Consider the following 22,373-nt stretch of genomic DNA (forward strand, 5'->3'; position numbering starts at 1 on the left):
CTGCGAGGGAGGGACAGGATGAGTTAGAGGACTGCTAAAAAGATGGAGGCGTAACATTTTAGAAATGGAAGTCTCACCATAAGGAAGGAGTAGCCAATCCAGAGACTTCTCCAGCCTAGTGGGCACTGTGGGATTGTTATATCTTGACTGTGTATGGCGATGGCCACAGATGGAGCTTCACACACCGAGCAGCGGCTGATGTATGGTTTTATTTCAGACTCCTCTACGGGCATCATGGGAATTGGTGCGGTGGTGGACAGCCAATAGGATTTGTCATTGCGGCTGGCATAGTAGCACACGTCTCCAGGATTGCAGTACAGGAAGGGCATGGTGTTAAATCGGGGGAGACATGACCCGGCTAGACCTGAATGACAAAACATGAAGGAGTTTTGGAAAATGTAACGAAAAGTAAAAACAGTATTGTGATTTATTTTTCTTTTTACAAAGTAATGTGATTCCATTTTAAGAAATGAGTATCTGTAATGGGTTACTTCTGGCGAGTAACTTTTGCAACACTTTAGACAACACATTTCAGTTATCACATACAGTTCAATTTCATAAGCTACTCTGAACATTGTTAGGAAATTCAACATTCAGATTCTGGATCTAAATTTATGCAAATAATAGTGGTGTCAGACATGCAATAACTGTACCTCTTGTGATAGATTTTAGTACTTTGCCAGCTGCACTTACCAAGATCTTGGTTGTGGGCCTTCTCCTGTCCCTCGAAGTACAGAAGACTGTAACCGTCCCATAACTTGGACATACCCACAGGGCACATGGGGATCTGCTCAGATTGACTGTGCTTCACCAGCAGGTAGCCAACATTGACACTGCGGCCAGGCATTCCATTAGGACCAGGTAAACCAGGGCCCCCTCGCGTCCCTACCAATTAAGATGAACTTGTGAGCGAAGAAACCTATTTACATGCCAGCCAACAAATTCTCCTTTACATTGCCAGTTGCCGAAAAGATTTAAAAATGAAATGGCCACATTTCATTGGTGACCAGTCATCAACAATCCTTAATCTACTAATCCTGATTCCCCTTATACAAACACACGACTTACCTTCCTCCCCTTGTAGACCAGGGTGGCCCATTTGTCCAGTTTCTCCACGGAAGCCTGGATTTCCTGGTATTCCAGGGACACCTGGCATGCCTTTTTCACCCTTTGGACCCAAAAACCCTGTTAACAGATAACAAAACATTTACACAATGATTCTGGAGCACAGCAATATTCATGGATATATTTGTTTAAAATTTAGGCTTTTATTTCTCCTACCTGGATCACCAGGAGGTCCATCAGGACCTAGGTTTCCACTCCGTCCATCTGGTCCTTGAATACCCATTGGGCCAGGTGGTCCTCTCTCACCTGGTAGTTTCTGTGGAACCGGTGGAAGTCCTTTAGCACCAGGTGAGCCAGGAAAACCTGAAGCAACAAGGTAGAGAGAATGGATGAAGTGCAAAATCATTTCGGACATTGCAACAGATGTTTCTGACATCAAATCTGATCTGAATTAATAAGACATGCTAAAATCTAGATCCAGATCCCATTGCAGCCAACACATTTAGATCTACTGGTCAAGCACTGTCACTCTTTAAAAAAATGCAGGTCAGAAAAAATAAAATATATGAATGAAAAATAGTTATTTTTCTATATTAAGCTGGGATATAAAATTACACAATTACACACACTTCTGATTTTAAATATAAAGATATGTTGTATTTGAGGTTAAAAGGGTTATGCCAACAAATCATTTCAACTCACCTGGGGGTCCGGTATCTCCTTTAGGTCCAACAGGGCCCCTATTGCCTTCCAAACCATGCCTTCCTGGGTATCCCATCATTCCTGAGTCTCCACTTTCACCTTGAAATGAAACAAAGCATTTTTACCTCATTACATGTATTTTTCAAATAAGGCTCATACTGGAACAAAGTCTTAACCTTGCTCAACTAATGTGATTTCATGTGAGAAGGTGAGAAAGTGCATGGTGTAATTGTCTTGACATAATGACTACTGGTCTTACATTTTGATTTTCGCCAATGCAATGAGATCATATTTCATAATCTACCTTTTCTACCAGACACTCCAGGTTCCCCAGATGGTCCTTTTTGTCCTGTGTCCCCCTGGAATCCTTTTTCTCCAGTCAATCCAAAATCGCCTGCATTTCCAATCTCTCCTTTTGCTCCAAATGGAGAAGGGTCACCTGGGATCCCTTTGAGACCAGGGGAACCTAAATGATAACAGCAACGGGTTTCAGACAGGATGGAACATTCTCATAATTCATTTTCAAGAAAGCTTGTTGATTCAGAAATAAGCTATTTCTGCGAGGCAAAGTGGCACTAAATATTTACTTCAGTCATTTACAAAAAAAACATGTTCAACCTGCTAAATATTATTTCAAATGGTTGTCAATAAATGAGAGCCAAAATCCACTCAAGTATTCCACCTCCTCCTCCTTATACTGTCTCTAGTACTCATTAATAGTGTTTATTGTAAATATATAGGAACTAGTCCTTCACCTGGAAGTCCCTTTGGGCCTGGAAAGCCAGAGTCGCCTTGCGATCCTTTTATATCAGAGAATCCTTGTTGACCCTGAGGCCCTGGTACACCAGGATGCCCAGATTCACCTTTATTACCTGTAAAAACAGCAGTGTCAGTGTAGAACTGATGCATAGCTGCATTAAATACACAATCTCCAGTTTCAGAATATGAGATTTTGCATTTTGAGCTACCTGGATCTCCAATGAAACCCTTGGATCCCCACTCTCCGGGGACACCAGGCTCTGTGCTGGGGATGCCGGTCTCTCCTCTCTCTCCTTTTGTTCCTGGCTCACCAGAAGGACCCCAGTTGTCAGAACCTTGCAGGGGACGAAACATACCAAAGCTGTCATTGCATACCATCATATCAACAATGTCAATTCTACATGTACATGGTATAATAACAAGAATAACAACAACAATTAACAATTATTATTTATAAGTGAAGTCAAAAATGTGTATAATAGGAGCAGTCCTGTGCTCTAGAGGTACCTGCAACACCCTTGATACCCTTTTGACCTTTTAAGCCATTCAATCCAAAAATGCCTTTAAGACCAGGGAATCCTACAGGAAATATAAGCCAGGCAACATTATATAGCGATCAAACAGCTTTTTTAGTGTTTTGCAAGTCAAGCGACTAGACAATGATAATTTACAATGCACAACGTTTTAAAGCATCTTTACAGAAAAAGAATATTTAAAATGTACACACAAGGCAAATCTGCGTTGGTATGGTTTCATTAAATATGACAATTGGAACAACAGACCTTTTTGTCCTGGGTGTCCTTGGTTTCCAGGGGTTCCTGCCTGTCCAGGCACGCCAGGCCAGCCTTTCTGACCCTGGGTTCCCTGGAAACCTTGTAGGCCATCAGAGCCTGATTAAAAAAAAAAAATGAAATTATCCAGTTTAAACCATTTTATTAACAATGAATTTGTTAAAAACAAAGAATAATGGTCAAGACTCTTGTACCTGGTAGTCCAAGTTTTCCAGGTTCTCCTGGATAGCCTTTCATCCCTTCAATGCCATCAAAACCAGGACTCCCTCTGTCTCCAGTGTTACCTATGAGCCCCTTTTCACCTAACAAATGTACATTAAAAACTCATTAAAGAAGTCAAACTCATTAGGGACATTAAAATATCATTATACTGTTTGCGCTATAGAATATAGAAATTTCGGTTGCACTTTATTTTACAGTACGTGTACTTACATGTACTTATAGTGTACTTACATTGTATTTATCAAAGAAAGTTCTGGTAATACAAGGTAACTACATGGGGTAGGGTTAGGTTTAGGGGTAGGTTCAGGGTTACTACCTAGTTATTACATAGTTATTGTAATTACTATAATAAGTAAATAGTATGTACATGAGGAACAGGACTGTAAAATAAAGTGCTACCATTTTCTTACCAAAAGGTCCAGGAAAGCCAGTTTCGCCTCTCAGTCCTGTTGATCCTGGAAGACTGATGGTAGGACCAAATTCACCTTAAATAAAAGATTCTTACATTAACCATTTTGGCCGTTTATTTAAAGAGTATGAGAAAGTCATACATTCAGAATTGCATGGTGCCTTTCAGAAGTTTATTTATGAGCACCTTTTATCCCCTTGATTCCAGATTCTCCAGTCTGTCCATAAGCACCAGGCTTGCCTTTATCGCCCTGCGATTGAAACACAATGGGCCACAATGACTAAACGCACAGCTTTCAAAACATACTGTGCAATATTTTAAATCATAAATGGTTTTCAGAGGGAGATGGAGCTCATTGTCATACCCTGAGTCCAGGCATTCCAGGAAAACCTTCAATTCCAGACATTCCTTTATGCCCTGGCATTCCCTTTTGCCCTTGAGAGCCTTCTGCTCCGGGAAAACCTGTAGTACCTTTTACATAACTGGGCATACCCGGATGTCCATCTTTACCCTCCATTCCTGGAACACCTGGAAGACCTTTTGTACCTGGCCAAAGACAAGTTGAAAGAAAAGCTATAGGTGTCTGTCTGAAAAGAATCATTTTGTTCAATTACCATTAAAAAAGTTCTTGTGATTCCACACTGACCATATGCAGAAATTTAAATAATCGCCATATGAACAAATTCTGATTAACATTCAGAGCTCTTATTACTTCTGCAGTGGATATGAAATATGCTTTTCTTTGTGCCCTTGAGTAGTAAATCAGTATGAGTGTAGTTACCTCTGGCACCAGTGAAGCCTGAATCTCCCATTTTTCCATGGTCACCTTTAGCTCCCTTCATGTCCACTTTCATACTCGGTGTTATATGTATGATTGGCTTTTCACCTGGAGCCCCCACCAACCCTCTGTCACCTTCAGAACAAGCATTGACAAGACATTCAAAACCCGCCAAGTATACAATAAGTAAAAGACTACAATGAAAGTTACTATATATAGAGATAATCATCTCACAAGGAATCGACGCAAAAGCTGCTCCTTAGTGCAAGCTCCTAAATACAAGTTGCAAAAACTTTCAGTGTAATCTAAGTATTGTGCAGCACTACTGTACATCAAACTGTTTTATGTATGTGTTACATAAAAGATGGGAATGCTAAAAAAACAATATTAAATGAAAAAAAAAAACATTGAATAGAAGAGAAAATGATAATGCAAAACTATGTATGATATGACCATGGCAACATTAGATTATTATTGTGTATGATGTAGAATCATGCTCCTCATTCACCTTTTTGACCTGGAGTGCCAGGGAGTCCTTTAACCCCTTGTTGTCCTGGATCACCTGTTGTTCCTTTCTTTCCCGAAAAGCCCTTCAGACCATGCTCACCAGGCATTCCAGGGAAACCCATCATGCCCTGACCACCTTTGGAACCTTTATTATTAAGAAACATTGCGGCACTCGATTAATTCCATATATAATATTCAATTTAAGCACCATCAATGATCAAACTATTGCTCAATAACTATACACTACTATATTGCAATATAAAGTACACAATATACACTACTATATAAAAAGTATTGGGACACCCCTTCTTTAGGACAGAAACAGGCACTTTCAAAACTGTGGTAACAAAGATGGAAACAATTCATGTATTTAACATTTTTACTTCCAAAAGTTCGGAAGTGTCTAAAATGACTGTACCCTTATGTACAAGTCATTGGTGTTTGTTGATGAGTTTTTGGCTCATGATCTGCATTTAAAGTTTAGCTGGGATCAGGACTTGGCTTTCTGCAGACCAGTCAATTGCTTTTACATTGACTAAACTAGTCATTTCTTATTGAATTTTCCCTTATACAGAGAGGCATTGTCATGTTAGAATAGAAAATGGTCCTATCCAAATTGTTGCTATAAAATTAGAAGCAAACAATTCCCTAGAATATCATTACATTCTTAAACATTTAGATTTGTTCAAATGGAAATGACTAAAGTAGTCAAACCTGTTTAATACTTTTGCCAATGTAGTGTATATGCTTCTTGCATGCTCTTTGTTATGCAAAACGCACCAATTATCAAAGGAATATAACATATCAACATTACATAACATATAGAAAAGGCAACTGACCTTTTAACCCAGGAAGACCATGTATACCAGATGGCCCCTCTTGTCCTGGATTTCCAGGTGGCCCAATGTTTCCTTGTAGACCAACACTTCCTGGTTCTCCAGTGACACCCTTCTCTCCTCTGGGCCCAGGAAGGCCTGGGTCTCCCTGATCTCCACTTTCTCCACTTGGACCTACAGAGACCCAGAATATTAAAGAATTGTGGGGAAAAATACATTTTGCTTCATTCCACTTAAATCAAATGTAATGTATTATATGCACCACCAGTCAAATGTTTGGACACACTTGAATTAATTTATGCTTGTGATCCTAAAGACCATAGAATCCATGAAATTCCTTACTAATCATAACCATTTGATTTATATTGTCGAGTTGGACCAGAGAGTAAAGAAAAATCATGCAATAGGGACATTCAGTGGCCGATAAGTTTTTCTGTTTGGCCGATGTGTTTGAGGCATTAAACAAATACACATTTATATAATTTAAACAAATCTTTGAATGACTAATGAACATTTCATTTCACAAACCTTGCAAACTTACTCGAATCCAGCTGTGAGATCTTGTGAAGTGTGTATTCAGCATGATCAGGTGTTCTGTGTGTGACGGTCGGTCCGTGTGAATTGAATTTAAACTTTAAACTCATAATTTCAAATTATGCTGTGCTTTATGCATTTGCCCACTGTCATATTCATGTCATTTTCACTGTGTGCTGTATATGATATGATATGATTCCCAGTGCACACAAACTTCCCAGAATATTGAGTGCCCTGTTGGTTACAGTGTTTTTATTTTCTTTTTAAGCATATTTGTATTCAATATTTATTTATTTGTGAAAAATACTGTAATCTAAAGTATAAACATGTTTATTTTACACATTTACTTTTTAATCCACTGTCAAATGATTTAAAATTTCTTAAATATTAATAATAATAATAAAATAAATAAATAAAAATAAATAAAATCATAACGGCTTTATATCGGCTACCCCCTCCCTGCTTTCCAAAATATCGGCATCTGCAGTAAAAAAACACATATCGTTCGACCACTAATTCACACCAGAGGAATGGAAGAAGTAGCTGATTTTTGGTCTTTCTGGCATGTGCACCTCAGGAACTGGGAGTCAGTTTAGTTGTAGGAACATGTATCTCCTACTTCAAATTAGGTTCTAAGCCAGCACATTAGAAACTATTGTATGTTTACTGGTTGAACGCATAACATACAAAACACCAGCATTGGATTGTTTGAGGATTGTTGAATGCAGTTTAAGTTATGTTACTGTTGGCCGGCTTAAGTCACTTAAGATTTCTTACTGGCAATGTGAATGCAACCAGAAAAATGGCCCTAGGGGGAAATGTAATTCACCTAAGTGGCAACATCTTATAATAAGTTCCTTTAACCACCCGGTCTAAAAGCCCCTAATAAGAGTTTAGTACACTAGGTAATATTTTTAACCTAGGTTTTCAGTATCAGTTGAGTTACCTGGCTCTCCGGTTGTTCCAGGTGGTCCGGGAGGTCCTACTTGACCAGGCTGCCCAGGAAAGCCAAATGTTCCTGGTGGTCCAGGTGTTCCTGTCTCTCCTTGAAGACCTGAAGGGCCACTTTCACCCTTAAGGCCAATCATACCTGGCATTCCCTCCAAACCTGTGTGACATTGCATCCTTTAGTGAGTCTCAAGAACAATAGATTCATCTTATTCATAGACAGACTGTCACTTCTGAGCTTCTGGTTGGAGAAGTGGCAAAAAAGATGCATGTGGTGGCATACATGTTTAAATAGAATTTTACAAATCACAGAAATTATCCACATATCCACCAAAAAAAATAAAAAATAAAATAGTAATAACAATAGACCATAGATTGCATTTGTTTTACTGACACTCTCAAAGCATTTTTTTAACTATGACCTTTATATGTGGTAGGAAGAAACTAAAAAATAAATGTTTGCTAAGACAAGCTTTGAAACTTGCCTGAAAGTTTGAAATAGTTTTACAAAGTCTGCTGGCTCTATAGATTCAGCATGTATCCGTCACTATGGGTTAAACAGGTGGGTATCTCACCTTGGTGTCCTTGAGGTCCTGGGTCTCCTCGAGGACCAGTGTCACCCCTCTGTCCAGGCAGTCCTGGGTCTCCAGCAGCACCAGGAGAAGCTCCTAAAACTTCACCATGTTCACCCTTTTCCCCTAAAAATCCATCCAAACCTGGTTTACCAGAAAGGCCAGGTGCTCCTTCCACACCTTTGGTACCAGGAATTCCAAAGTCGCCCCGAGGTCCAGCAAAACCTATGTGGTCGAAATCAAATGATCAGAGCTGAGAAAAGGAGACAGACAGAAGTATACACAAGAATAATTCAATAAAATATAAAGAAAGGCACAGGCTTCCCAGTGCTTACCTCTTGGTCCAGGTGGGCCTACTATTGCTTGATCTCCTTTCTCTCCTTTGGCTCCAGGTTCTCCAAAAAGACCTGATGAGCCTTTATCACCTTGCAGTCCTAGAACATACATATATGGGCAGCCATAATGAGACCAGAAATAAATGAATTACTTGGTATTGTACAATATTAAGAATTACTGGATATTTTACAATAATAACATTTTACAAGATTACATCCATTACCGGGAAATCCATCTAACCCTGGAAGTCCAGGCGGCCCTCTCTCTCCAGGGGGCCCGGGATCACCAATACATTCCACTGTAATAAGATTAACATGAAGGAAAACACAAAAACACAATTTAACAGTTTTAAATAGCCTGTTCCATCAAAATCATTTTCGATCTAAAATGTTGCTCTGTATGGAGCAAACTGAAATAACACATACTAGAACCAGATATCTGTAATGATCTTAATAATAAATTAGATATCACAACTAATGCTGAAGTTTTAATAGAGTCTGTGAATTAAGCGGTTCAGGCTAAGTTACTTGCTGAAGAGCTGTAATAATCTAACTAGAGGAGCACAGATTGTAGATACATTTTTATCTGGTTTGAGAAAGCCTAGGCAGAAAGTTTGAAGAAGTTTTAAGTTTGAAGGTAGTATTACATTTGAAATATTTTAAGTTTTAGTTTAATAATTTTCAAAGCTAGAACGATTTAGCCCAAAACAAAACAAAAGTTAACCTGCTTAATCCAGCTAAAACCAGCTGATTCTGTAAAAAACTAAAATCTATTAAAAACCAGCCGATTTAGGCAAAAAGTGTCAATCGATTAAAAGATTTACTAGTTAATTGCACAATTTTCTGAAAATGACCGCAAAATACCCACCTAACATTTAAGTTTTTTAAAATGACTTTGCAATTATTTCACATTCAAATTTAAAATTAATATAGAAACAACATACATTTTTTAAATATTTGTATAATGGCATCTTTTTATGACCAGTACCACTGATACCAATTCTACTGAAGTCTCTATTAATTTTTTTTCTCCTAATATTTAACCATTGATTATAGCCATTCAACATTACAAGAGCTATCAATTTGAACATTTATTAGACTTACATTTTAAGTGAACTTAAAACAATCTTCACATAAACCCATTATAATTAATGTTATATTTACCTGTACCCTTCAGGAAGTAGGGAATATACAGAAATTGAATACATTCTAAATTAAATATGATCCTGGAGCACAAAACACAAAATCAAATTTCCTACCGTAAATATATAAAAACTTCATTTTTGATTAGTAATATGCATTGCTAAGAACTTCATTTACACAACTTTAAAGGTGAATTTTTTTTTTTTTGCACCCTCAGATTCCAGATTTTCAAATAGTTGTATCTCAGTCAAATATTGTCTGATCCTAATAGCCATACATCAATGGAAAGCTTATTTATCCAGCTTACAGGTGTTTTATAAATCTCAATTTCAAGAAATTCCCGGTTTTGTGGTCCAGGGTCACAAATATAGATGAGTCTTTAAAGCTACAATTGATTTCCTCTTTTCTCTTTTGATCTTTGATTAACAGACTGGCTGCTGATCCTTTATAAACTGCTGCTGCTGAACATGACGCAGATCTGACATGCATCTCTTGTTCTATCTATTCTGACCCACTTCAGGTCTTGAAGTCTCTACTAATAAGTTAAATAGAGTGTGTTAGATAAGGAAGACCACTGCATGTCAGAGACATGTTCTCAAATGTAACTCACTTAACTGCCAATATAACCTACTACATTGCATGCTTGTAGTTTCTTCAACTTGCAAGAAAACTTAATTAGATGACTAGGTTAATAATGCCCAAGCACGGTTATTGACGAAAAATATTGGAATAACAGCTATGTGTTGAAGCACTAAGGCAGGAGTGAGATCTTTACCTGGAATACTCCACTGATCGTCTCCTTGTGGACTACAGTCTCCTGTAAAACACATGCAAGATAATCATGAATTAAAATAATAAAAGAAAGGTATACGATTAAAATAAATCTTGTTTTTTCTTATTTTTAAACACCAGGGTTAACACCGTTAACTTAAACTAAAACCATAATTTTTTTTTTTTGATATAAATACTAAATAAAATAAATCTTTTTTCAGCTTATTTTAGTTTATCTTTTAAAATAACTCAAATACATTAAATTAATAAAACCATACATTATAAACTGTGCTAAAAATGACAAAACACTATACAATTACTGAAACTAAAATCAATGTGAAAACAGAACATGTAAAAAATAAATCAAATTTAGAATATCAACAAGAACTCTAATAGTATATCAGTGATACTGTTACACACCTGGAACACCAGGTATCCCTTCTTCTCCATCAATACCAACTTGTCCTTCGTCTCCAGGAAGGCCCCTTAGACCTTTAGTTGCTCCAAAAACTTGACCAGGCTGTCCTCTTTCACCTATTAGACCTGGAGGACCGTCCTGACCTTGGTATCCCTTGTCTCCAGGCTCACCTACGGGACCTTCTCCCTGAAGGAAAATGAGCATGTTGATAATTATGAATTACAACTGCAGTTTAATTAAAGCTGGCATCACTTGATCAATATCTATTTAGTTTTTTTTTTTTTTTTAATCAGAGCTGTTTTTTGAGTGATCAGATAAAGACTTACAGGAGGTCCTTGAAAACCTGATTCCCCATCTTGTCCATCAAGCCCAGTCCTTCCTTGCACTCCTTGAAAGCCTTTAGCACCTGGGTCCCCTGGGTCACCAGGTTGTCCTGTATTTCACAAGTGCAGGCAAAGTATTAAAATGTATATCTACTCTCGTACCTAACATGTAATGGAAGATTATTGCACCTTTCTGAGTAGCTAATCTCAGCTCTCCTTTTCTGCCTTTAGGTCCAGGTGATCCTCTTGCACCAGGGAAACCCTGTAAAATTGAAAGATTTGCCAATGCAAATGCATGTATATCAGGTGATCTTAAAGGAATAGTTCACCCAGGAAATGAAACTGCCATCATTTACTCCGTCTCAAGTTGTAAACTTGTTTCTTCTGATGAAAACAAAATAAAATATTTTGAAGAATGTTTTTAAGCCTCACCCGTCCCTCCCAAATCTATAATAAAAATGTCTTTCCTCGGTCGAAATGACCAGAAAGCTAAAAATGAAAAAAAAAGAAGATTTTATTTTGGTCCAGATGTCTTATAATTATCCTTTTTTCCTTTTTTTCCCTAAATCGTCATGTAGGTTTTTCTATTATTTTTTGGTGGTTTTAATTATAATTACATTTTATTCTGTACATTTAAAAAAATATATATATAAGCAAATAAGCAGTTTTTGTACATTATTTCACAAAAATTCAGTTCTGTTTTATCAAAATCCAACAGATTTTTTACAGCTACTAGAGGGGCCTTTAGGATCCTATGTAGCATGTGTGTGTTTGTGGGTGTACGTGAATGTTTTCTGCATTGGGATATTCTGTAGTCTCTTTGTTTGGGTATAAATGTTTACAGGATTGTCTCAGATTTTGTATAATATATATATAAGTAATAAAAAGTTTTCTCATGAATTACATTCATTCCTATATGGGTCAAAATTACCCACTAGGGACACTTCTGTTATTTTTTTTTATTGCACCCAATTAAACTCTTGAATCCACTCAGTTTTTGTGTTTGTGTGTGTGTGTGTGTGTGTGTGTGTGTGTATGTATAGTGCAATTGGGACAAAAGTAAAGAAATCTTGGACTGGAACAATAAACAGACCGTTTTAGGAATATTTTTGAAAATCAGTTTCGGGTCAAAATGACTCAAGGGACAGATTAAACAAACAGTTGCTGGTAACCTTCCAAGTAAATGACTACCGTCAATAGGGCTGGGTATTGTTCAAAATCTTTCGATCCGGTGCCAATTTCGATACCTCAGTTTCTATACCGGTTCCTAACGATACTTTTTTCGATACCATATATTTTAAAATCCATTTCAACATCAGCACAAATACATTAAACACAACACTTTTATTTTTCACCTTAATTAAAACAAATTCTGGTAACACTTCACACTCAGGATAACATTATTAATACAACTTGTTGTGCTTTTTGGATAGGGGTGCACCATTCAGGGGCGGACTGGGACCAAAAAGTTGCCCTGGACTTTCTGGCCCACAGCAGCCCACCACATCATAATGCAAACACCCCTGTTTTTATGTCATTAATTTAATATTTAAGTGAACAGTTTGGTGATTTTAACCAATAGGGCAACTGATCCTAAAAAAGAAGAAAAAAAAGAACAGCAGCTGTTCATTTAGCGACTCCTAGTGAGGGATACATGCTCATCAAGACACAAACATTCTTCTAGAACTCACACTTTGCATTCAGTTAGCAGATCCATATCAATCATGCATGAAATAGAAGTTTATAAACTCAAACGATAACTTTATGTGCTTTACAGATTAACTTGACGTCTTTATTCATTCAAGATGTTTAATAATAGATAATCTTTGGCTCGGTAATAAAAGTTCATGATCCAATTAGTGAACCGATGATTCTTTTGAGTCAATCTTTTAAAATAATCATTTATTTTGTTTAACGAAACCAGTGTTTCACATACTTGATAGATCTGAGGTGCAGGGCTCTTAAAATCGCTATCCTGACGTCCCGGGGCTATTGTGTTTTCCAGTCCGATGTGCTATTGTGAATAGTGATGTAAAATTCCTATCTTGATTTGAGTTGTTCACTCGCTTGCAGGGGTGAAACAGATCATGGCCGATCGTTTTTGCATTTGTTTCTAAATATTGCTGATTCAAGCATTTTAAACAATTCGTGCGCGTTCGGAGCTTGTGCTCACTCATTCAAAGCACGCGCTGTGAGCAGCATTTCAGACAATGCGCGTACAGAGAATGAATTCATCTTTCGAGTATCGTAACTTCTGAATTAACACATACATACACAATTAAATCAAAATAATGGTCTCTGCAAGTATTCTCGTAAACACAGTCGGTTATGTTTTAAGTGAACGTATACAGTGGCCTGCTGCTTAGAGAAATTCGCTGTACCGGATAAATCTGTCTCTCTCTGTTTTTTAGACGACGTGAAAGGGGGCATGTTTCAAGATACGCATCGAGTAGACCAAACTAAACAGGGAGGGAGGGCAAAACACTCATCCAAACAAATGCTTCATTAACACCGGCTTTGGTTGCAATACTCTTATCGCATATGTTGCACTTTGCTGACTCGGCATCCACTTTTATAAAGTGTAGCTGGTAACGTTTTTAGAAAAAACAACTACAGTTGTGTTGTGTGACTGTGAGTATCTTCAGAAATCCTCCCCGTCACGTCACGTGGTGGTGGACAGCCAATCACGGCGAATTTGGGTCCTTACATGCATGTATGCTACAAGCTCACACAGACACAGCCGCTCAGCAAAAAAAAAAAAAAACGGCCGCTTGGCTTTTGGAACCGAAATTTGACACCGTAAGATAAATTATTTTTCGATACTCATAGTATCGAAGTTTTTCGTTCGATACCATAAAGGTATCTAAGTTCGGTACCCAGCCCTAACCGTCAACTGTTTGTTTACCAACATACCAGTACCAAAAAAGACATATAGGTTTATAACAACTTGAGGGTGAGTAAACAATGACAAATTTTGGGAGAACTTGTCAACAAGGCATGAAGTCATGGTGTGTGTCTACTTACAGGTGCACCGTCCACACCTCTGGTCCCCGGCTCTCCTTGATCACCCACCTGACCCCACTCGCCTGCCATGCCAAAGTCCCCAGTTTCACCAGGAGGACCCGGAGGACCAGGTGGGGATCTTACATCGCATTCACATAGACCATGGTCACCTGATAAAATAATACAAATCATCACCGGTATAGCTGGATTAACAAAGACAACACATGACAACAACAGAGAAGAGAAGAACTCTTCATTATGCTCTAAAATAAATAAGGTTCCCAAAATATCATGCAGAACGTGAAACAATCTTGTTCATTCATTCATAATATTTTTTTTTAACACCATGACATCCAAATAACCCCAGCAGCTTAATAACTTCAGCACTGATCTTACCCTTCTGTCCTTTTTTCCCTGCATTTCCTGGACGTCCACGTGGTCCTGGTGCGCCTTTGAAGAATTCTTCCACTGTATCAAGACATTAATAATCTTTAATACTTCTTTCAGGATCAAATTCTCTATTCAGAAAGGATTCATTAAATTGATTCAAGTTGATAATAATGAGTTTTGAATTGTTACAAAGCTTTTCTGTTTCGAATAAATTAATTTATAGGCATCAAAGAATTATGGGAAAATGTTAAAGCAAAAATTCCCACTTACGTGATCCCTTGGGTCCAGGTGGTCCAGGTAATCCAGGCTTCCCATCAAGGCCAGGTAGCCCCGGCCCAGTGGCAGGATTACCAGGTTCTCCAGTCTCACCTTTGGCTCCCTTTGATCCCTGTGGTCCCTCTGGACCCCACAAATCCACTGTGAATCAGAGAACCAATCATATCAGTGACAGAGCTTGGATAAAGTAACGTCTAAGCCCATACGTATTTGAAAATGTGTTCAAAATAGTTAAAAAGGTTCATTCAAAACATTTCTGATTATAATATAAATGCCAACCCCATATGACATTCATTCATCTGTGGATGAACAAAAATAGGTGTTTACACAGTTCCTTTTAACGATACAAAAAAGGGATACAGAGACCATGGGCTGTCAAGCTCCAAAAACGTCAGAAGCAGCATCATAAAATTACCATAAAAGAACTCCATATGACTCATGTGCTATAAAAATCTTATAAAATTTTAATCTCAGACCTGTCAAAAACATGAGTTTGAAGTTTGATGTCGATGTGCCATGTCACTTATCGTGATACAGCAAGTTTACTCCTTAGTGTGAACTAGTGTTATCAAGATCATTTCTAACTTCGATATGATAACTTAAATGACATCAATATAAAAAAAATTTCAATACTACAGGGACAAACTGGCAAAAGATTAAGGGCAGTGAGTTTAAATTTTTTTTTGATTAAGGTCAAAATTAAATTGGGAAACTGTTAGAAATTATGCAAACATAAAAAAGCATGACTGGCACACATTGCATTCCCAAATGCATGTTAAACTCGTGAAACTGAAAAGTGTGAATCAAATTGAGAGTTCTGACAAAGGGCAAAACCTTTTCACAATATACCATTTATAATTTTGCCTCACAATGGGAATGATATCCAAGCTGTTTCATTGAATGCAAAGCATGGCAAACAGCAGCATTTCTCGTCTAAACTTCTTGTGTGATTTTACAGACAGAAGACATACAAGTTTCCACCAACAGATAATGACAGAATTTCCATTTTAGATTGAAAAAACACCTGTTTGTTGTTCAGTGGGAGGGGGGCCTGGGGGCCCCGGCATTCCTTTAGCACCCTTAGGACCATATCTTCCGATTGGGCCACGCTCTCCCGGAGGTCCTGGAGGACCCACTACATAAACAAGAGAAAGAGACACAAAGTAAAAAAAAAAAGAAATGAGAAACTGCACTGTTTATTGAAAGTTGGATTAGGACTACTAAAAGGCAGATATTAAACAGCTATAATCCTTTTTTGCATTATTTTGAGTACCTCCAGTATCATTGAAAGGAACGATCAGTTCTCCAGGTTCTCCTCTGTCTCCCTGTTGAATGATATGCATTTAGGTCATACAACGTTTGATGCATATTGAATGGTAAGGTGTGACACGATAAACCAGCGCTAAATCAGGAATGGATTCATACTTTGCGGCCGGAACTTCCTGGGAAACCTGGAAGTCCAGTCTCTCCCTGTAGGAATGGAGAGAGACTTCAAGAAATGCTCAAGTCCACACAAATGCACAAATACCAAAGAACTACTGCGAAAAAGATCAAAATGACATACCATAGGTCCAGGAAAGCCATTTCGTCCTGGGTTCCCCTGTAATTATTAAAAAATTGGTTAAATAATTTAGATAAAAATGTGAAATATATGTGTGCATATGCAAAAACGATCAGATTAGAAAAAAAAGCAAAAAAGGTAAATGTCCGTTCTCTGATGTGCTTGTTAAAGACCTATCTGGTTAATACATTGTGATTGTGGGGGGTTAATGAAGGAATTTCAGCTCTTAATCAATCATACCCGGTGTCCTGGAAACCCTGACACACCAGTCTCTCCTTTGGTAGATAAATACCCCTGAAATACAAAATATTACTATCAAGATAGTGCCAAAGTCCCTGCAGGTTCACTCAGTGGCGACATTATCAGCTATTTTCGATTGACTCTTATCTACTTGAATGATAACTCATGATTACATTTCAATAACATATTTTATCTAACCATTAAAATCTGAAAAAAGAATAATAATACCCTCTGTAAGACTGTAAAATGTTTTTTTTTTTTGTCAAAAAAAAAAGCCACCTACCTCCTCTCCTTTTTCACCTTTAAAACCTTTCAAGCCTTTTTTACCCTGTTAAAAACAAATGAGAGAGATGAAAATGACAGCAGACATGTAATGTGCTCTCCTTGCAATATTCTCATAAACTCATAAATATTCTTCTTGCCTGCAATTTTGTGCCGATTTGGGGGTAAGGTCCCGGTGGGCCCTGCTCTCCATCCTCCCCCTGTGGTGCGGATATAAAATTAGCAACTGTTATATAAACTGTTATATAAAACTGTTAGCATATCTGTTAACAGTGCAGATTATAGACCGTGATATTAGTCTGAAATAAGATGCTACAAATTTGTCTCACCAATTCTCCTTTCATTCCTTTAATTTTTTTACTGCTTTCACCCTGTACAGACACAACACATTAACATCAAATTGGGAGAAGTTGAATAACCAATGTATGCTGTCTTAAACGCAAAAGTACATTTTTATAATAAAATCAAGCAAAACATGTTGTTTTACTTACCTTTTGTCCTTTAACACCTTTAACGCCAGGAGGACCCTAAAGAAAGATAATAATAAGGAAGAAGAAGTTTTGATTAAATACAGTTCAGTGTTTCAAGTTTATTTTTAAATCATTGCAAAGAAACAATTAAAAACAATATTTGATATTTGGGAAAATAACATTCTCTTTGTGTGATATTAGTAAATTTTACCATATGAAATAAATATAAGACAAAACCCCATTTTTTGTCCTTATGTCCTGAACTTTAGGGGCATATAACTGTTTTCTATATGCTGCATCACACAGTCGTCATCCTGCATCATGTTTATCAGCAACTGCATAACATTTTTTAACACATTATCTTTTCCATAAATAATCACACCAAATTGACGAGTTACACTGACAGCCCTAATTAAAGCAGCTCTAATTATAAATATAACTTTTATTATCCCTGTTAATTTATTGTGTGTGTGACTAACTCACCAAAGGACCTTGAAATCCTGGCATTCCTCTGTACCCTGGGTTACCAGTTGGTCCCTGTAAGGGTGCAATGAAATATTTTAGAAAACCTTTCCCCTTCATCTTTGATGGTTCTGTTTCAGTTCTGATGAAAATCAAACTTACATCAAATCCTGGAAGACCTGGATCTCCTGGATCTCCCTGTAGTATGTCAGAGAATTATGCATTTAAATCCATTTACTCAATTTATAGTAAATGTAAACGTAATAAAGGGTTAAGTTACACTAAAACTGGTTTCTGTATCCTCTGGTGAAACGTTTAGTTCCTCTTACCCTGAATCTTTGCATATAGACCCACAGATCTAAAGGGTCACCCTTATCTCCCTTCATTCCTGGCCGGCCCTAGAGAATATTACATTTAGAGATAGGCAAGTGCACAGAGACGAACTGATTGAGAGAGAAAATAAAAGCATTATGGGTTAGATAAGCTGTGTGTAAATGAACACTCGTACTGATATTCCAGGTCCACCATCGAATCCTGGAAGGCCTGGTGTTCCTGATTCTCCCCGGGTCCCGTTACAACCGTCAGCTCCTGGTTTTCCACGAGGCCCAGGCGGCCCAGGATGGCCCTGATGAGAGATCAGAAACAAAGACTTGACCAACATATCCAGGTATACCTTCAGGTTTTCCCACTAGGCAAACAATCCAAAACTGAGGAAAGGTATTTATGATATCTGAATTACATTACTGGATGGTAGGTTTGTTTATTCCCATGATTAGTTTAAATAAATGTAGCTGTTTATTAAACTTTGGTGTCTTTTATCATATTTCTCTTGTTGCCGTTTAGTAAAACTCTGCTTGATTTATGCCTAATGACAGCGTTAAACGTATTACTGTGGATATAAACAAAATGACACTCACCGGAACACCATCTGCTCCATTAAACCCTGGATAACCCTCCATTCCCTAAAGAAAGCCACAAACACAACAGCTTTTCATCTCATTTCATGCAAAGGTTTACTCTTTAACCCACTCTCAGAACTACTCCTGAGATTGTTTTAAAGAGAATTATATGGTACAAGGAGGCTTCAAAATCTGAAACATTGTGTGTATTATTTCTGCTACTGAACGATTTAAACTTATGTGGCTAGACCTAATGTGACCATCACATTGAATCTTATTAAATACAGCCAGTTACAAAATCTAATCAACACTAAGAATATAAGGTAATATTGCAATTTAAAATAAATTCAAAACATCAAATAAAATGTTATTCTCATAATACTTTTACATTTCTGTAAAATGCATTTGAATGATTATGTCTGAAATATATTTCATAATCATGGTCACGGTCGTGGTCATTTATTTTGTGTGGATATATAATTCAAACATTCATCATTCATTCATTTTATCAAGGTGAATAAGCAGAAGGTAACAGCTGCTTCACGACGATCTGAAAGTTCAATGCAACTGCCATTAGGAAGCAAAAGCTTGTCAATCATACATAAATGCTGGAGATAATGAAAAGGCAGCTTCAATTCCATCTAAACCTACTGTTTTAAGTCTTATCATAACATAACAGCAGAAGCAGGGAGCAAGACAGAAGACTCACCACACTTCCTTTTGGACCCATAACGCCTCCTCTGCCATGGTCTCCTTTCTCTCCTTTAGGGCCCTGGAGACCAGGGTCTCCCTGTCGACCGTTAGGGCCTGAGGGCCCCTGGGGACCAAGGGGACCAGGCATTCCCTGCAGTTCACATACAGAAATTTACAAATTAGTTTAAATGACATACAGATTTGAATAAGATAAAAGTCAGTGCCTTTACAGTAATCAATCACAAGGAACATGAGCAACACAAGTTATAATACTCGTGTTAAAACTGTTCTGCAGAGTTTAGCTCCAACCAGCTATGTTACAGTGTACACGGCACACTTCTGAATAGGCACTAAACGAGTATATTCAACATTATCCAACCATTTGTTTTGTTTTTTACATTTTAAAACATGACCACTAGATGGCAAACTCCGCTTACCATTTTTAAAGCTCTATGGCGCCATCCAGTGCTCTCAACACCACATTGAACATATATTTTTAGTGCATGACAAGTTGTGAATCAAACATATGAGTTTTTTTAGGTTTAATTATTTGCTGTTCCTTGACTTGATCTGAACTCACTGATAAGCCAAAACATGCATCATTCAATCATCACCCTGATGTAGCTACACAAATCTTCTAACTATATATAAAAAAGCCATTTGTACATGCTGTACGTGTGATATTAGATGTGTATCAATTCTGCCCTGTTGTGAGGATCTGTTATCTTTGTAACCAAAATCAACTAATGCTGATAAAATGAAACTTCTCAGTGCAGTCTCTCAAGGAAAAGGACAGTGAAACAGGCTTGTGTTTGTGTTTATGTCTAGAGATTTGCATGGTAAGAACTTAAATCCAGTGAACAAACCAAGTTCTACTATGATGGGACAGATTGATAAACAGACGCCCTGCTGTCTAGTGCACACAAAAACCCCCTGCTCCTAATCCACTGTCAGCCAACTGATCTGAGATCCTGTTAAGAGTGAAGGAGAATTACATGAAAGATGCACTCCATCTGATCAAAGAAAGTACCATGTACTGGATGCAATTCACACAGAGCACATCTACGTCAACAAAGCGTGAAACAACATCCCAGGTTAAGAGAGGCATCTGGGTTATGAGAGGCATAATGATGATAAATGATGTGCATGGTTTGGAAGCCATTTTAACAGAGGCCATCCTTGGCAAAAAAGTGGCTGGGACATGTCCCACCTGTTCATCCATAAATTACACTTATTCAGACAGATGGAGAGTACAGGACTAAAAGTGATTAACTAAAAACTAAGGTGCCAGATTACAGCCAAGAACAAAACGTATAGTTTTAGGTTTTTATGAAGAGGGCCGGGTGAAACATAGAGGTCTAAAGGTCCTAATCAATCAAACAAAGGTGAACCATGAGCGTGATGTGTTTTGTAGCTCTGGAAGTCAAGTATTTTGACCTCTGACTTCACAGACAAGGTTCTGGCTACCGTTAATGCTGAGCGAGTGTGAAGCTGTTTACTAAATATTAGACAACACTGTATACTGCCTGTCCTTCAAATAGTAAATTAATAATTTGGAAAGTCTACTGAGCCTCCACAACTCCACAATCCGAGTCAGAAATGACGATCATTGTGCAAAACAATGTATGAAAACAGAGGCATGGAATAGGCCATAGTGATTTAAGCTGCTCATTATTCAGCAGTTGTATTATCCAGCAAATCTCTCCTTTCTTAAAAGCCACAAGTACCCTCGCCCCTTCTGCCAAATATATTATGCACATTTCCAAAATACACCAATATATGGCCCATTAAATATGAATTGCCAAACAGTCTACGGTTTGTTTTGACATGTTGTAGCAACATTTCAGTAATCACCCAAATTTCCTTAGCAAATGCCTGGCAACAATCTAGCAAAGACCCAGAAAATCACGTTATTTTTGAGAGTAGATACAAACATCCTGTGAGATGCCCTCCAGTGCATGTTTTTACCCCAACATATCCTTGAAACGCTCTTTGGGTGAATACGTGATCTGTTGGTAGTTTTTACCAAAATAAAGCATTACCCTATCTGGGTTTAGTCTACACATAAGGCACAGCCTTTTCTATTTCAACCATTGAAAATATAACAAGGTTTTCTAAAGATAATGTTAATCCATGGCCGCTATCCAGCTGTTTTACAGATTCTCTTCCTCCCATTTTTCCACACATGCAAAATGATCACATTCCTGCATTTTAAGGTAACAAAGATCATTAATTTCCTGCTTTTACGGTAACAAAGATCAAATACATGAAATTTGTTATTTCCTGGGCCAACACAAGTGACCAGGCCAATTCCCTGCTGGCCTTCATGTCCCGTCCCCTGCTATGTGTCTTCCTGATTTCCTGACTCATATTTTCTGTTCTGCTCAACAGTATCAATCCAACCTGCTGTGCTTTAGACAACCTTTATATTTATTCATTTAGCAGACACTTTTATCCAAAGCGGCTTACAATTGGGGAATACTGTACATCAAGCGATCTTAAAGAGGCAAATCAACACAGGCAGTTCTTGTCATACCAAGTTTCAAGCACTGCTCAAATCAGTACAAGCTAGACAGAGAAAGATGAAAGAAAAAATTGTTTTTAGGATGAAGTCAGAGAGTGAAAAAAGAGATGAGTTTTCAGCTGTCGCTTGAAAATTGTCAGGGAATCAGCATTCTGGATAGGGGTTGGAACATCATACCACCAGCCAGGAACAGTAAAGGCAAATGTTCTGGAAAGTGATTTTGAGCCTTTCTGTGATGGTACCCTGAGGCGTGGCAGGTGCTGAGGCTGATCTTTATGCAAGCATCAATGTCTTGAACTTTATGCAAGCCGTAACCAGCAGCCAGTGCAGAGAGATAATGAGAGGTGTAACATGGGCTTTTTTTTTGGCTTTTAAAAGACCAGTCGTGCCGCTGCATTCTGAATAATCTGTAAAGGTTTGACTGTGCATGATGGAAATCCAGCCCGAAGAGCATTGCAGT

At 37.8% G+C, this 22,373-nt stretch overlaps 1 protein-coding gene across 1 annotated transcript in view; it reads right to left on the reverse strand.

The window, feature by feature from the left end:
• Nucleotides 1-22,373, reverse strand: part of LOC127965232 (collagen alpha-2(IV) chain) — an 81,501-nt gene that overhangs the window by 2,111 nt on the left and 57,017 nt on the right. Inside the window, exons 5-47 of the mRNA XM_052565924.1 lie at nt 19,406-19,540; nt 18,715-18,759; nt 18,306-18,422; nt 18,127-18,195; nt 17,960-17,995; nt 17,819-17,872; nt 17,357-17,392; nt 17,195-17,236; nt 17,006-17,065; nt 16,867-16,911; nt 16,584-16,637; nt 16,347-16,382; nt 16,208-16,252; nt 16,056-16,107; nt 15,807-15,917; nt 14,777-14,923; nt 14,513-14,584; nt 14,138-14,286; nt 11,303-11,375; nt 11,117-11,223; nt 10,793-10,976; nt 10,377-10,418; nt 8,683-8,757; nt 8,459-8,557; nt 8,127-8,348; nt 7,550-7,711; nt 6,073-6,243; nt 5,235-5,378; nt 4,730-4,861; nt 4,313-4,494; nt 4,135-4,198; nt 3,950-4,024; nt 3,512-3,619; nt 3,309-3,416; nt 3,034-3,105; nt 2,736-2,861; nt 2,523-2,639; nt 2,072-2,233; nt 1,768-1,866; nt 1,282-1,428; nt 1,069-1,185; nt 694-885; nt 78-364 (exon numbers count right to left, since the gene is read on the reverse strand). Coding sequence (XP_052421884.1) covers nt 78-364; nt 694-885; nt 1,069-1,185; nt 1,282-1,428; nt 1,768-1,866; nt 2,072-2,233; nt 2,523-2,639; nt 2,736-2,861; nt 3,034-3,105; nt 3,309-3,416; nt 3,512-3,619; nt 3,950-4,024; nt 4,135-4,198; nt 4,313-4,494; nt 4,730-4,861; nt 5,235-5,378; nt 6,073-6,243; nt 7,550-7,711; nt 8,127-8,348; nt 8,459-8,557; nt 8,683-8,757; nt 10,377-10,418; nt 10,793-10,976; nt 11,117-11,223; nt 11,303-11,375; nt 14,138-14,286; nt 14,513-14,584; nt 14,777-14,923; nt 15,807-15,917; nt 16,056-16,107; nt 16,208-16,252; nt 16,347-16,382; nt 16,584-16,637; nt 16,867-16,911; nt 17,006-17,065; nt 17,195-17,236; nt 17,357-17,392; nt 17,819-17,872; nt 17,960-17,995; nt 18,127-18,195; nt 18,306-18,422; nt 18,715-18,759; nt 19,406-19,540 — 4,572 coding nt within the window. The remainder of the gene's footprint in view (nt 1-77; nt 365-693; nt 886-1,068; nt 1,186-1,281; nt 1,429-1,767; nt 1,867-2,071; nt 2,234-2,522; nt 2,640-2,735; nt 2,862-3,033; nt 3,106-3,308; nt 3,417-3,511; nt 3,620-3,949; nt 4,025-4,134; nt 4,199-4,312; nt 4,495-4,729; nt 4,862-5,234; nt 5,379-6,072; nt 6,244-7,549; nt 7,712-8,126; nt 8,349-8,458; nt 8,558-8,682; nt 8,758-10,376; nt 10,419-10,792; nt 10,977-11,116; nt 11,224-11,302; nt 11,376-14,137; nt 14,287-14,512; nt 14,585-14,776; nt 14,924-15,806; nt 15,918-16,055; nt 16,108-16,207; nt 16,253-16,346; nt 16,383-16,583; nt 16,638-16,866; nt 16,912-17,005; nt 17,066-17,194; nt 17,237-17,356; nt 17,393-17,818; nt 17,873-17,959; nt 17,996-18,126; nt 18,196-18,305; nt 18,423-18,714; nt 18,760-19,405; nt 19,541-22,373) is intronic.

This window comes from Carassius gibelio, chromosome B9 (genome assembly GCF_023724105.1).
Source record: "Carassius gibelio isolate Cgi1373 ecotype wild population from Czech Republic chromosome B9, carGib1.2-hapl.c, whole genome shotgun sequence".
Taxonomy (NCBI): Eukaryota; Metazoa; Chordata; class Actinopteri; order Cypriniformes; family Cyprinidae; genus Carassius; species Carassius gibelio.